Here is a 13,763-nt window from a genome sequence, read left to right as displayed (position 1 = left end):
CTTGCAATCTGCATCTACAATGTTGTACATGATGCTGAGTCGCACGACTTTGCCATGACGACTCGGCTTCAATTCGCTTCACTGCCCCATTTCCCGCCGCGTGCCGGGTGGGGTCGCCCAAGCCGATGACGACCTTGGAGCTCTTTGTTCACACCGTCGACCACGGCTTTCTTTGCTCCACCGTCGTCCGTCCATCCGTCATCTGCCCGTCGCTTTTTTTTTTTTTTTTTCTCTCTTCCTCTCTTCCTCTCGTCCTCTCCGTCCTTGCCTTATTCGGTAGCCGCAACCCACCTCTCTCTCCCTGACTCGCTCCGTCCCGCCGCCCACAAAGTTTGATTACATGAGCCTCAACGAGGACGTGGACATCGCAGCGTCCCGTCTCCAAAACACTCGTACTGCTCCAAAACACTCGTACTGTCCTCTGTCTCGGTGCAGATGCTTGAAGACGCGCAATGAATGTCCGCCACCGCCTCTTGCTTGTTGAGTCCACAGCAGACGCAGTCGAAGCCACCAAAGCGTCCACGTACTACAGGGTCGCTCCATTTCCGCAACTGTTGATTCGCCACTGCCAGCGTGGAAGCCTTTGCGTCAGCCCTTTGCCCCCCTTCTCCCCCGCGAATCACGATATGCAGGGTCTTCACGTCGCCCGCCAGTTTCACCATCTAGTCCCTCTCTCTCAGCCCCAGCCGACTGCTTGGAAAACGCGAACCTGGCGCGTCCTGCTCAGAGACATGGTTCTGCCCGACTCCCTCATCTCGACATCGCCACTACTCCACGCCGCCCCTCCATTACTGGAGACTGCCGTCAACATGAGTCGATGGCTGCACTCACGACACGTAAGTGTTTGTATCCGGTGGAATAAAGTCCGATGGCCATTGCGTCTTGGCAATCGGCCTGAATAGCATTGGACAAGTGTTTTTTTTTTTTGCTTTTGCATCTGCTGTAGACGCTCAACACACGGAGAAGTAGTGTTGAACGTTATGCTAGCGATGCGACGCACGTATCATGTCGGTTTCCGTTGCTCACTCTTGCATCGGAAAGTTTCAAATTCACCGCCATCTGAGCCAAAAGCCTATATCAGCCATGCCTCAGCTCGCGTGGCGGTCAGAGCACAAAGCAATGTGGGTATAGCCTTCTCCCGCGAGCGCCATCTTACGCCTATCCGCTTGACAAAATCCGTACGGTCTCGAACGCCTGTCCAGTTGCTTGTGCTTGTTGTTGGCCGGGCAGCTTCATCCTTGCAGGGCAGGGCAGGTCGTCCTCGAAATAGCATCACCTTTCGTCATTACACTAGCCTCTTGTCAGCATCCATCAGCCAACTCGAGTGGCGGGGCAGCACAAACCATTGAGATAATCAGCAGCCATGAGCAGCTCTAGGCACAGCTCTGGCGGAATGTCCATGTCGACCACGTCCTTGGCATCCTGGTGCTTCTGGTTGTAGTAGAGATACTCGCAAACCTTTTCGAGGACATTGCCATTGATGTTCTCAAACACGCAGCGGTTGCTCTTGGCTTCTTGGAAGTTGTCTGCGAAACGAGTGTGAGAAGACGCGTTGGTGTTCGGGGGTCGGCGGCGGACGAGGAAATTTTTCTGGCCGTGGGTGGGGACAACGCACTGGTCGGGTCTAGCATGCGCTTGACGGCGCCCGAGACGCAGGCCGCAGAGCGCAAAATGTTGAACTCGAAGCCGTCGCGCGAGACCAGCGTCACATAGTCGGTCTGCGGCGCGCTGCTCCGCTCCTCGATCTCCGCCATGATGCACACTGCTGCGTTTGTCAAGAGTCGGGCTGGTGAAGTGGTGAAGGGGATGGTGTGAGTGGAGGGCGGGCGGCTCTGCTGCATCCCGTCGCGTCGGCGGACATGGCCTGGCTGCCTGGCTGCCTGGCTGCCTGGCCTCCTGCCTGGCCTGGTCGGAGCGGGAATGTAAGCTCTGACCATGCGGCGGTCGACGTCACGGCACCTCCTCAGGTCCCCGCCAGGCAGCGGAGGGCAGCTCACCACATCACACCTCACGCTCCAGACATCGACCGACATGCTCCGTTCAGCTCTTCCCCGCCTCCAAATACGACCGTCAATCGTGTCGCGCAGGCTTTGCCCAAATGGCCTTCGGCTCTACCATGACCAAGGCCATGGCCCATTGGCTACCGACCGACAATTGAGCATTCTTGTCACTGGTGGCTCCCGCGGCATAGGCCTCGCAATCGCCAAACAATTCGCTCGTCATCCCAACGTCAATACCTGCATCATCGGGCGCAACGAGACCTCCCTTCGAACCGCCGCTCAATCAATAGAAGAATCGTGTGCATCCCCCAACAACGCACATCTTCCGACGTCGTCGTCGTCCTCCTCCTCCTCCGCCGCGGCCACCGCACCGGAGCGCGCACACAGTTACATCGTCGGCGACGTCACGAGCAGGACATTTTGGCAATCCCTCGCTCGGGGGAACCTGTCTGCGACACACACTTCGGGCAAATCTGCTCTAGCAGACCCCGCCACGTGCGACGTTCTCGTCAACGCGGCAGGCGTCTCCAAGACCGGCGTCTTTGTGCGCCAGACGGCCGACGCCATTGACCACGTTTTCCAGACAAATTTGGTGGGCACCACTTGGGCGTGCAAGTACATGATGCCTGGCATGCTGAAAAGGGCGCGTCTTTTGCGCCACGACGTCGAGCTTGGCCAGCATCCAGGTGCCTCCATCGTGAATCTGAGTAGCCTGTTGGGCCTCAAGGGCGGCGTCGGAAGCGCTGCCTACGCCGCCTCCAAGGCTGGTGTCATTGGTCAGTAGATTCGGTCGTCTCTCCGTACTTCTTGCTGTGCAAGTCGCACTGGTCCGGCGTCGACAGCTCACCTTCTGTCAGGTCTGACTCGAGCTCTGGCCGCCGAGTATGGTCCGCTCGGCCTACGGGTCAACACGCTGGTCCCAGGTTACGTTGAAACCGCCATGACCGATGGTACGTGACAATATCTTTTTGACTTCTATCTGTTTGAGGAGGGCCACTCCGGCATCGTGCCGGCTCTGAACCTGATGCCAACCTGCGTCGCGCAGATGGCACCTTCTCATCCTGGGAATTTGTGGGGGAGGTTCTAATGTACAAGTACTCGCAGCCATGGAGACCAAGGCTCGAGATTTAGCTCGCGACTCCATTCCCTTGAAACGCTTTGGAACTGCCGACGAAATCGCTTCTGCCGCCGTTTTTCTCGCTACCAACCGGTACGCCAATAACTGCGTCTTAAACCTCGATGGTGGGTTGAGCGCCATGTAGGCCTCAAGCTGTCGGTGCTGTTCCATGCCACCCCTCTCTGCCTTGCGCCTTCCCAAGGTGCTGGTGGCAGCGAGACAGCTCTTGTGCAAATCAAATCCAACCACTTCGGCACCATGCAGATGAGCAAAGAAATTCTCCGAGCCTTGCTTGGTTCCCAGGAACTCTAATAGACGAAGAGGGGTTTGCCTGACGACTGCTCCAAATGTTGCTGGCATTGCAGCCTTTTGCCTCAGTCGTCGTCTATGATGATGGGGGCTGAGTCCTCGACGATGATCGTCTCCGGCTCCTTAGGCTTGGGACGTTCCTCGAGCACTTTGCCGCGCTTGTGGCTTTGCTCTTCGTCGTTCGGGTCGAGGCCTGCGTCTGCCGCGCCGCGCTTGACACCAGCGCTGACGCCGTTTGTAGTGACGTGGTCTCCATTCGTGGCGTTTTCGTGCTCGTGCTCGTGCTCGTGCTCGTGCTCGCCGGCTGGCTTGGGCTTAATGGGAAGGTCTGGCTTGCTAGGGAGGTGGATGGGCTTGGCATCTTCAGACATTGTCCTGAAGAGACCATTAGTCGACGTTTCTAGAGACGGTATCGGAGTAAACTCACTTTTCCGAAATAGACAAGCAGAGGTCGATGCGAGGGTTGTCTTCTCCATCCCTGACAATGACGAAGCTGTGACCGCTGATGCCCATCTCGCTGAACTTCTTGGTCAGATTGTCCTCCAAGTCGGGCTCGTACACGACGCCGGCATTGGTCTCGACGCTGAGTTCCTCGCCATATCCCAGCTGCAGCCGAAGCACGTCCTCGACAAGCTCCTTGAGCGTCGCGCGAGACGTGTCCACCTCGAGCAATGCTTGTGCTGGGCTACAGACTGGGCAATCGGGCTTGGGCTTGTGCAGCCGCAGAGGATTGAGCACTCGATCCACATCACGAGGCATCAACAAGACATCCCTTGCCCTGTCATACTCATCCTTCATGACCTTGAATGCCTGCAGGACGCAGAGTCCTGCCACCATGGCGTTGGTCGTCGCGATTGCAGGAATGATGTTGCCAGCCATCTCTGCCATTGTTGATCAGTGGCTGCTTTGACCTTCCACGTGTCAGGGTTGGGGCGCTTACGTTTGATGTCAAACTTCGACTTGTTATCAATGCCAAAGACGGTGGACCGGATGTTTGCTGCTGCCGCGACAAAATCCAGCGTGTCCACATCGTCCTTGTCGAAGCTCAGCACAGGCTGTGACTCTCCAGGTGCCACGCCAGACTTGAGCGCTTCCAAGCGAGCACTGAGCCGTCGCAGACTGTCGTTGAATACGAAAAAGTTCTCCTCCAAGCTCCAGACGCGTTGGTCTTGCTGGGCGACAGTGGGTGCAACATCGCTGCTGGCCGTCGACACCTTTTCCCAGTCCTGAGGCTCCGGGGCCCTCCTGTGGCGCCACATATCTTCCGTTGACAACAACCGGTCAATATCCTCCTTGAAAACCTTGTTGAACAGGCGTCGTGGAAACTCGGCCGAGCCCATGGATTTGCGAATCTCTTTCAATGCCGTCGCTTCCTTGCGCAGGTTCTCGATTTCTTCGCTGTTTTCGCGGTCTTCCGTATGATCGAACTCGGGCGTCTCGTCTTCGCTGACGCCAAAAATTTCGGCGAATAAATAGCTCTTGGCCCAAACGATGCAGTGAATTGATTGGCTCGGTGTGCTGCGAATCGTGCAAGTAGGAAACGTCTTGGGCGTTTCTTTGGGATTGCAATCGTAGCATTCGGTCTTGCCCTTCCTGATGACGTGAACCTGGCCATCGAACCCAGTGGTACCGCTCTCGATCAAAGGAATGTCAGCCGCGAGGCACATCTTGTTTACGTGACGGCGCGCATCGAGATTGTCCAGCGCATTGAAGACGACGGAGAATGTTTTGAACCAGTCGACATTGAATTCGGGGTCCTTGATGTTGGCGTGGTGTGCTTCGATGTTGACCTTCGGATTGAATTTCCCGGCAGACTCTTTGGCCACCTAGAAATGGTCAGCTCCGAGCTCTGGTGGTCTTTTGTGAAGGATTCAAAAGGTAGCAGACCAGAGCTTTTGGCTTCTTGATGTGCTCCTGGCGGAATAGGAACTGGCGATTGAGGTTGGACAGATCAATGGTATCGAGGTCGACGATGTGAATGTCGCCAAAGCCGGTGAGGACGAGGTTTTTGAGGAGCTCGCATCCGATCCCGCCAGCGCCTACCATGAGGACGCGCGACTATGATGCCGTTGTCAGTGAAGGCGAGGCTGGAGCGGCAAATAAAGGTACCTGTTGGATGTGACTGTGGAGGCTCGTCCCAAGGGACTGCTTTGCGAACTTGTCGCGACCCATTGTGAGGGTGGCGGGGCTCGTTTGGCTTGTCGGGGTGACGAGCAATGAGAGACAGGCGAGCTAGAGCGCTAGATGAAGCGAAAGTCCATGCAGGAAGACGTGGGAGTTGGACGCGACTTGAAGGTGAACGGGAAACTCCCGCGGCGCTACAGCCATGGAAGTGGTTAGCGTGACGACGGACACTGGCGCGGCAATTATGTCAGACCGGACTGCAAACGCGCTAAACTCGCACCCGGACATGACTCGGTCACTGGGGTGGGCCTGACTCGCGTGCCCACTTCGCTTAGGACGGCCCTAGCGCCCAAGCCCAGGGAACCTTCCAGGACGGCACCGATCTCGATCCATCTCCACCATCCGTGCACAACCCCCCATGTCACGATAGCCAGAATCCAAGCAAGCAACTCTTGTGTATCCACGAACCATTAACCGTGTCAAGTTTTAGTCAACTACCCAGAGAGACCCGGCTTGTATGAGCGAGCCACAACCAGAGGAGACCGACCCCATTCCCCCAAAAGCGAAGCCCAGAGCGCCGCTATACAACGTGAACGAATCGAGATGATGAAAACCCATGGCTTGTCCGGGCGCTCCAGAGCCACCGCTCATCATCCTGTGTCCTCTCTGCCACCGCCCACGCCCATCATGCAGGCAGTTGAAATCCTTCCCATTTTCCCGAGGCTGTGAAAACAAAACTCTCCATTGTCAACGGCAGAAGACTGGTCGTGGAGGTCTATTTTCGCGAAATGTAGCAACCCCAGCAACCATGCATCGCATCCGCCCCAATATGCCCGAAGAAAACGCCTATTCGACACTTTTTGTGTGGAGTTGAACCGCAAACGGAATGCGCGGTGAGATTGACGTGCTGAAAAACAGAAGGGGGTTTGTGTGGAGAGGAAAAGGCTCTCAAAAGGAAGGAAAAAGCAAAACAAGAAATTTGAAGACATGACAGGTTGGTTGCTGCCGGGAAATAACTGTGCAGAAGCGCTGAAACGACCAGAATGTCGAGACATGCTGAAAGTGAATGCAGGGGGAGTTGAGACGATTATTGCACGAGAGCCGCCTTGAGATCTCCGTCCATCAAGGCACTTAGTTTCTTCCGGTTCCTCCCGGTAATGGAACCATTGCGCCAGTCTGATTGAAGTTGCTTGAGCGTCGGTCGATCCTCATGACTGCCTTCCGATTGCACGAGCTCGACATAGTGTTGGGCCACGTGCTCCCGAATTTCGATGTGACTTGTGAGCGCCTCGCTGTAGTACTTGATCAAGCTCTTTAGTCCCACATCGGAGGCTCTGTGGCCAGCATCTTCGAGGGCAAGCCGCCGGAATTCATGATACATGCGAGAGTTGAAGTTTCGAACAAGGAAATGAGACCAGAACTGGTAGAGGACGTCCATGTCGTAAGGGCAGCTGCCGACAGGAGCAGCATCGCGACGACTGGATGCTGTTCTGTACAAGTCGGTGTAAAGGACGACATGGGCGTCAGCAGGAAGCGATTGCGACGGATCCTGTTGATCTTTCACCCAGTACAGTCGCATAGAAGAAGTTTCAGATGGTGAAGGGGGACTCAATGATCTCGTGAGGACATCAGATGACTTGCGAACCTCATTCCTGATCGTGCCGTTAGCACGAAACAGCTCCCGTTGCGCTTGCATGCTTGAGCTTACGCTTCAACTGGACCGTGACCATTGATGCCTGGTCCAGTCTGGTGCAGTTCGCTGGCAGAGATGTCTTCTTCGCGGTGCGAGGAATCCGACTGTGGCTGAGACGGCTTCTCAGTCTTGCGTACAATGACGGTAAGCCCCTTGGTCTGGGAGTCCGCGAAAGAGTCTGCTTCGGGATTGACGCCGTTCGAGGAAGAGTTGGGAGCGAACGAAGGAACAGCGGCCACGTTCAGGCCCGAAAATTGCGAAGGCAGAGTCTCTGAGTGAGGACCGCCGTTGGGCAGATCCGCGCCATTCATCGGCGACGTAGCGTGAACAACGCCATTGAGCGGCTGGAAAGAGCCCGAGCCGGAAGTTGGACTGCTGGGCATGTCTGTCGGCGCCATGGGATACTGCATCATGTATCGCGGGTCGAAAGGCTGCGGGGGAGCTACCGAAGGCTGGTTGATTTCCCCAGGGCCATCGTTCTGCGCCGCGGAGTCCCGATCGTTCACTGGCAGAACCCATTGCTCCCAGCCCTCTCGGCGACGCAGCCTGTCCTTGCCGTCTGAGCCAACCTTGATCTCGATCGAAGTCGAAAGCGAGCAGGCGTATTTGATGAGGTTCATGTCTGTCGTCAAGTGCTTGACGCGGTTGAATTCCGAGATGAAGTTGAGGAAGACGAATCCCTGTGAATCCATGTGCTTGCGCAGGTACATGTCCTTGCACAAGTTATCGACTGAGAAATAGTAGTCCCTAGAGGCCGGTTAGCTTGTTTCCAAGTAGACGAAAGGCTGCAGCACTTACAATTGCATCAACACAGCCCTGACGAGGTTGTACGGGTCGACGTAAGGAGTGTAGGGCACTGCACTCAGTGGCGGCATTGGATAGTCATAGGCCCCGTTCATGTAGGTTTGAAGAGGAGCCATGCCAGGCTGGCCTCCAGGGTAGCCTGGGTGGGGGCGGCCATAAAAGGCTTCGGTTTGGAGCGATTGGGAGCGAGCGCCTCGGTAGCCGCGCTGCTGCTGCGAGCCATGGGGAAAGTAATGTTCGGCAGAGTATCCTCCAGGCGGCGAACGAGGAAGAGAGTAATGGCCGTTTCCATAATTCCCATGTTGGCCATTCGAGTACCCATGTCCACCGTTACGACCACCACGGCCGTTGCCTCGGCCGCGGTTCTCGCCACGCTCTCGGCCTGAAATGGAACCAAACTGACCGTTCCGACGCTCAGAGCCGTTTGCGCGAGGGGGAAGTTGCTGGCCATCGCCATGGGAGAAAGACCTCCGGCGACCTTGTTCTCCTACATACACATTAGAACCGATCTCCAAAACGCGACTGCAAGTCCACTTACCGTCATTTCCAAATGCTGATGAGCGTCGAGGTCCATTCGCGCTTGGGTCGGAGGGGGAGACGGAGCCGTCCTCTTTGCGCCTGTCTCCAGGGCCTCCCTGCACATATTTGCGACTCGACTTGTGACGAGATGCGCCATTGCTTTTGCCAGCATGGTGGGAGCCAGTGAAGGTTGCAGGTGGCCCTTCTGCGTGAGGGGACCTTGCTACCTGCGCATTTCCCTCGTTCCTTTGAATTTCGCCAGAGCTGTCAGCGGCAGAGTCGGCGCTCGAAGTCCGCTTCGACTTTGTGGGAGCAGCTTCCTGGGAAGCGGCTTCAGCTCTGCCGCGTCGAGACTGTTCACCATTGGTGACACCGGGGTCTTTGTCCGAACCGGAGGTGCCGTTTATATTTGCAGTTGCGGTGCGTCCTGGACCCACGCCGCTGCGACCTCCACCACGGCCACCTCTCCTTGGATTCGTGTTCGGAATAGCGGTGCTGAAAACCACAGACGGGACGTACGGCATGGACACCCACTCATTCTTGCCATGGGCCTTAAGGGAGCTGGGTGCCTTGTCCTTGTCACTCTTGTCGTTCTTTTCTTGGGCCTTTTTGCGATCTTCATCCAGGGCGCCATCGGGCGTCGGCCAGGACTCTTGGTCCTTGACTGGTGGCAACTGCTGCGCCGAGTTTGCTTGCTGACCCGCTTTTTTCGTCCTCGTAGCATCAGTCTGAGCCCTCCGAGCAGCTTGCTCATCCTCCTTGCTCTTGCTGGGAGTCTTCAAGGGCTCGTCGTCAACGGATACTTCTTTGCTCTTCTTTCCAACATTGACCTTGGTGGGCTCATTGGCCTTGGCAGCACCAGTCTGCCCGGTTGGCTTCGAAGCCGGAAGGGTCTGTTTGGACGGGGTGGGGACAAAGGTCTTGGCCTTTGCGCTGGCTTCAGCTCTTTGCTTCCAAATGTTGACGACGGGAATGGGAGCATCATGGAGCGGCTTGGCTGGAACCTTTTCCTTCTCTTTCTCCTTTTCCTTGTCATCCTTCTTGTCCTCTCTCTTTTTCCTTTCCTTGGTCGACTTCTTTTCCGAGGTCTGTTCGCTCTGCTCAGCAGGCTTGTCTGCAGCATTGGACGCCTGCGACTTGCTGTCCCACGTGGATTCCGAGGAAGCGTTGGGGACAGAAGAAATGTCGTCCTCCTTGGTAGCAGAAGTAGAAGAGGCACCGATGCTCGGGGACGAAATGCCAGAGTCGGCGGCCTGCAGGGAGCTCAGTCCTTGCTTTTGGTTGTGAGTCGCTATGCCATTCGAGACGGTCTCGTCGGCCTTGGCCGCCGAGGGCGGTGCGCCATTCTCAGCCACAGAGGCAGAGGCAGAAGCAGAGGCTTCCGAGTCTTCAGCCCAATTCGTCGCACCGGGCTCCGAGGTGTATGGAGTATTGGCTCCAGATGGAGCTTTACTCGATTGCGATGTGGTCGTGGCAGCCGAGGACATGCCCTTTGCGGCTTGAGCGTATGAAAAAGTTGCTGCCATGTTCGGCACCGTGGGGATGGCGCGAGGCGGGGATTGTGGAGAGTCGGTCTCTGGGGCGAAATTCCAGCAGCAGGCGAGTGCTTTTTTGAGGCGCAAGGAGAAGCGTGCGCGTGGATTCCTGGTTGGAGAGGCGCTGCGCTCAACCTCCCCGCACCAAGCAGCTTTTTCAACGGAACCCGTCAGGCCCGCGTGGGTGTGGTGCTCGCCCAGAGTGAGGAGCGGAGCAGAGTTGCGGAGTGAGGGTCGAAGCGGAAGTCAATGACGGCGCTAAAGGAAGGGCGAAGGAAAAGTTAGCAGAGGCAGACGAGACGGGCGCGGCGCGGCGCGGCGCAGACGACAGAGGATGAAGCAGGCGCGGGAGCGGCGGGGGCGGGCGTGCGTGTGAGGGGAGCGGAGGTGGTAGCGCGACGAACCTGAGGAGGGAAATCAAAAAATGGTGTGCGGTGTTGGAATTGGGCCTTGTGCGGGATTGGCGATGACGGTGCTTAGGCACGACAGGACCCACCAGACGAGCGAGCGGGCAGTCAGCAGCAACCTAAGGCGAGAGGCCGTGGCACGAGGGCAGCGAAGAGGGTGAGGGCCCGGCGAAGGGGAAGCGGATGGCGCAGAGCGGCGGACGAGGACGGATGGAGGTGGAGAGAGACAGAGGGAGAGGAAGAGGAAGAGTGCAGGTGGGTGGCAGAGCAGCGGAGAGAGGGCGCAGAGAAGGTACGAGGATGGTACTGTAGCGTTGTGGGTTGCAATTTAGAAAAGTTTGGACCTGGAAAAGCCGGTAGCCGACCTTTCGCCTGACTCTTGGTCTCAACTCACCTCGACCTGCTGGCTACATACATGTACCTTACTGTGCCCGCACACGACAAGCACACATCTACTAATGTACTTTGTCGCTCTCTTCTGGGTGTTGGCTAGGATGGCTGTCCCGTCTGGCTGGCTGTCGGTAGGTATGCGCTGGTAATTCCTTGGCTCGTTGGATGCTTACATGGACATACCTACCGCATCGAAGGCCGGCACAGTCATACATGGAATTTCTCCTTCTTCTTCTCCTTCTTCTTCTCCTTCTTCTTCTTCTACTTCTCCCAGCCATGATTGTGCCCAAGGACCATGCAGTGCAGTAATAAAAAGAGGTCCTATTTGCGAGCGACAGCCGAGGCCGCCCGACCTTCTTGCCTCCCGTCTGCTGCCACCGCAACGGGACCGGGACCGGGCCCGGGACTTCACCTTCTTCCCGGCCTGCCGTAGGCTGCCTGAGGTGTCCAGCACGTGAACCGCATCATGACCTCACCGGCACCGCACCGTTGCCAAGCCCTGGCTCAACTCCATCTTCTTGTATCCTACCCACCCTACATGTCCCCTACCCCTTCTGTACCTTGTCGCCCGTTTCCCCTCTTCTCGTCTCCTCTCCTTTACCCGGCTCCCTCCTCAGTTCAACAGGCTCACTCGTCCTGCCGCTATCGCCGAGCACGCTGCCGTAACCTTGGTCCAGTCCATGCCCTCCATCAACTCCATGTGTCCGACCCTCCGCCGTTGCCTGTAGCCCCCAGCATCCACTTCTTTGCACTCGCCGTGCGGCCCAAATGCAAACGTACGCTCGCCAGCCCATGGCTCCTCGCCCCGAACAAACGCGATCCATCGCCGCCTCATCTCGGCCCCCACCGCTTCTGCCGCCGCGTTGAACGATAGGTCCAATCCGTTGAACTGCATCAGCAGCTCCACGCCGTGGTGTGCTCTGCTCGATGCTTGCCACGGGTTCGCCTGGTCGAACACGTACGAGTATACCTTCCGTCCCGCCGACAGCCACAGCTCGCTCAGCTTCCTGATGGGAAACGAATACCGAACATCGCCGCAAAAGTCGAGCGCTCCCGTCTTGCTCGCTGTCGGGCGATTGGCCGAGATGCCATACATGCGCCCGAGGTCGCGGCTCCCATGCCCAGCCAAGTTAAACGCGCTGAGTATCATTCCTGCCGTCATTTCCTCGACCCCGTTCCTCCACAACACCGACTGTCCCGAGTTAGCCTGGTAGCCCCCTCCCCCCCCCTTTGCAGCTGACGACACCCTTGCTTACCTCGTACTCGTTGTCCCCAATGAGAAATGCCTCCACGTTGCCTGTCCTGCCCGCCCAATCTTTGAGCTGCGGTAGTTCGTCGTCTAATTGCAGCCACAGTGCGTTGACCTCCAAGACGGCCAGATTCCCCACAATCTCCTTGACGGCCGCTCCTCGCAACGCTGAGCCCCCCAAAGAGGCAATGATTGCGTCGCCTCGAGAGGGTGGTTGCGGAGGCGACATTCCGAGCGTCCCCGATTGCAAGATTGCTCTTTTCACAGGCGCGTCCGTCACCACGTGCGCGTGCACGTAGACAGCTCCTCCACTCTCGCCCGCCAGGGTCAAGTTGCCCCGGTCTCCCCCGAACCCTCCTATGTGCTTTCGAACCCACTCGATGGCTAGCCTTTGGTCCTTGAGCGCGAGGTTCCTGCTGCCAGTCCCGTCCCCAAACCCGAAAATGTTGAGCCTGTACTGCACCGACACGAAAATGATTGGCTTCCCCAGCCTTGCCGAGTCTTGGACAATGTGGACGGGATCTTCGCCCAAATCAGCAGATTCAACAGAGGGGTCATGGATGGATCACTTGCCGCATATCCCAGAAGCTGCGCTGCCAAAGGTAACGACCTGGGAACCACCTACACCAGTGTCAAAAGAGCGTCAAAGTGCACGCGCGGTTCAAAAGGAACTGACCGTGAATCCAAATCATGACAGGCATTGGACCGCTTGCCCCAGCCGGGACGCAAACATCGAGATTGAGGCATTCGAACTCGTCCTCGGGCTCCTCTGGGAACGTGATGTCCTCAGGAACACGTAATAGATGGCCGACGTCCAGGTGCACTTGAGGGCATCGTGGCCTGCAGTCGCCGTTAGTCTTGAACGTCTAGCGGCAGGATTTCACTTCACAACGTACCCGTACTGAGTGCAATTCAACTCTCTCCCATGCCAATCGTCCACTGGAAATGGTCGCGCAAACCGCGCTGGAACATATCCGTAGCGTATGCCGCGGAAGTGCAGGGTAGAGCCATTGACGAGGCCAAAGAGAGTGGCGTTAAGAGTGCCGTGTCTGAGGGCAGCCATTGGCGCGGTTTCAAGAGAAGCAGATGTGTGGTGCAGCGCCCTACGCGTCTTGGAGAGCTGGCTAGAGACGGTAACATTGATGGCGAGAGGCGTGAGAGAGAGCAAAGACTGAGTGACACAGTAAGTAGAGCGACGACGGCCGAGTACGGTAGGGATGATGGCGGCGGCCAAGTGACGGGCAAGCGTGACGCGACCATGGGATGGGCAATTGGCAAAGCGCATCCATCCATCCATCTCGCGTCGAACCTGACGGCTTGTCCATCGTGCTCGCTCGTATCGCCCGGCACTTGCAGCCAACGGCGGCCATGTGCCGAGCCAAGCCATGGGTAGGATTCAGGACATGGCGGCGGTGCCTCCCGCGCTGTGCCTGATTGGTCCAACCGACCTCGTCCACCACCGGCCTTGTCGCCCCCAGACGGCACATCCGCCTTTGCCGGCCAACTCGACCTGGTTGTCCATTGTTGGACCTGGTCCTCCATTTTTCAAAACACCGGCCTTGTGCCCGTTTGCTTGCATTCTCCCTCTTGTCCTGGCTTTAAGCGGCGGCATGTGA

General features: G+C 57.3%; 5 protein-coding genes across 5 annotated transcripts; 1 reads left to right on the top strand and 4 right to left on the bottom strand.

The window, feature by feature from the left end:
- Positions 1–1,311: 1,311 nt before the first annotated feature.
- Positions 1,312–1,754, bottom strand: J3D65DRAFT_646335 (BTB/POZ protein; the record flags this gene model as incomplete). Its single annotated transcript, XM_066802267.1, has 2 exons — positions 1,312–1,526; positions 1,616–1,754. The coding sequence occupies 2 exons, from the start codon at positions 1,752–1,754 to the stop codon at positions 1,312–1,314; spliced, it is 354 nt and encodes a 117-aa protein (XP_066654520.1).
- A 105-nt stretch (positions 1,755–1,859) lies between these two features.
- J3D65DRAFT_603860 (uncharacterized protein) lies at positions 1,860–3,262 on the top strand (the record flags this gene model as incomplete). Its single annotated transcript, XM_066798236.1, has 4 exons — positions 1,860–1,922; positions 2,020–2,776; positions 2,843–2,950; positions 3,105–3,262. 4 exons carry the CDS (start codon positions 1,860–1,862, stop codon positions 3,260–3,262), a joined length of 1,086 nt encoding a protein of 361 aa, XP_066654519.1.
- Positions 3,263–3,376: 114 nt separating this feature from the next.
- Positions 3,377–5,775, bottom strand: J3D65DRAFT_403625 (uncharacterized protein). The gene is made up of 5 exons (XM_066795946.1): positions 5,536–5,775; positions 5,314–5,484; positions 4,367–5,252; positions 3,854–4,307; positions 3,377–3,801 (listed from the first exon to the last, which is right to left on the bottom strand). The coding sequence occupies exons 1-5, from the start codon at positions 5,596–5,598 to the stop codon at positions 3,492–3,494; spliced, it is 1,884 nt and encodes a 627-aa protein (XP_066654518.1). The 5' UTR covers positions 5,599–5,775; the 3' UTR covers positions 3,377–3,491.
- Positions 5,776–6,530: 755 nt separating this feature from the next.
- Positions 6,531–10,318, bottom strand: J3D65DRAFT_403530 (uncharacterized protein). Its single transcript, XM_066795945.1, has 4 exons — positions 8,586–10,318; positions 8,042–8,534; positions 7,259–7,990; positions 6,531–7,202 (listed from the first exon to the last, which is right to left on the bottom strand). The coding sequence occupies exons 1-4, from the start codon at positions 10,090–10,092 to the stop codon at positions 6,638–6,640; spliced, it is 3,297 nt and encodes a 1,098-aa protein (XP_066654517.1). The 5' UTR covers positions 10,093–10,318; the 3' UTR covers positions 6,531–6,637.
- Positions 10,319–11,425: 1,107 nt separating this feature from the next.
- On the bottom strand, positions 11,426–13,548 carry J3D65DRAFT_627411 (carboxylesterase). The gene is made up of 5 exons (XM_066800539.1): positions 13,044–13,548; positions 12,824–12,987; positions 12,721–12,768; positions 12,155–12,669; positions 11,426–12,090 (listed from the first exon to the last, which is right to left on the bottom strand). Exons 1-5 carry the CDS (start codon positions 13,532–13,534, stop codon positions 11,512–11,514), a joined length of 1,797 nt encoding a protein of 598 aa, XP_066654516.1. The 5' UTR covers positions 13,535–13,548; the 3' UTR covers positions 11,426–11,511.
- Positions 13,549–13,763: the final 215 nt, after the last annotated feature.

This window comes from Phyllosticta citribraziliensis (genome assembly GCF_038025025.1).
Source record: "Phyllosticta citribraziliensis strain CPC 17464 chromosome Unknown J3D65scaffold_7, whole genome shotgun sequence".
Taxonomy (NCBI): Eukaryota; Fungi; Ascomycota; class Dothideomycetes; order Botryosphaeriales; family Phyllostictaceae; genus Phyllosticta; species Phyllosticta citribraziliensis.
The sequence above is the reverse complement of the archived record's forward strand: the minus strand, read 5'-3'. Positions and strand labels throughout refer to the sequence as shown.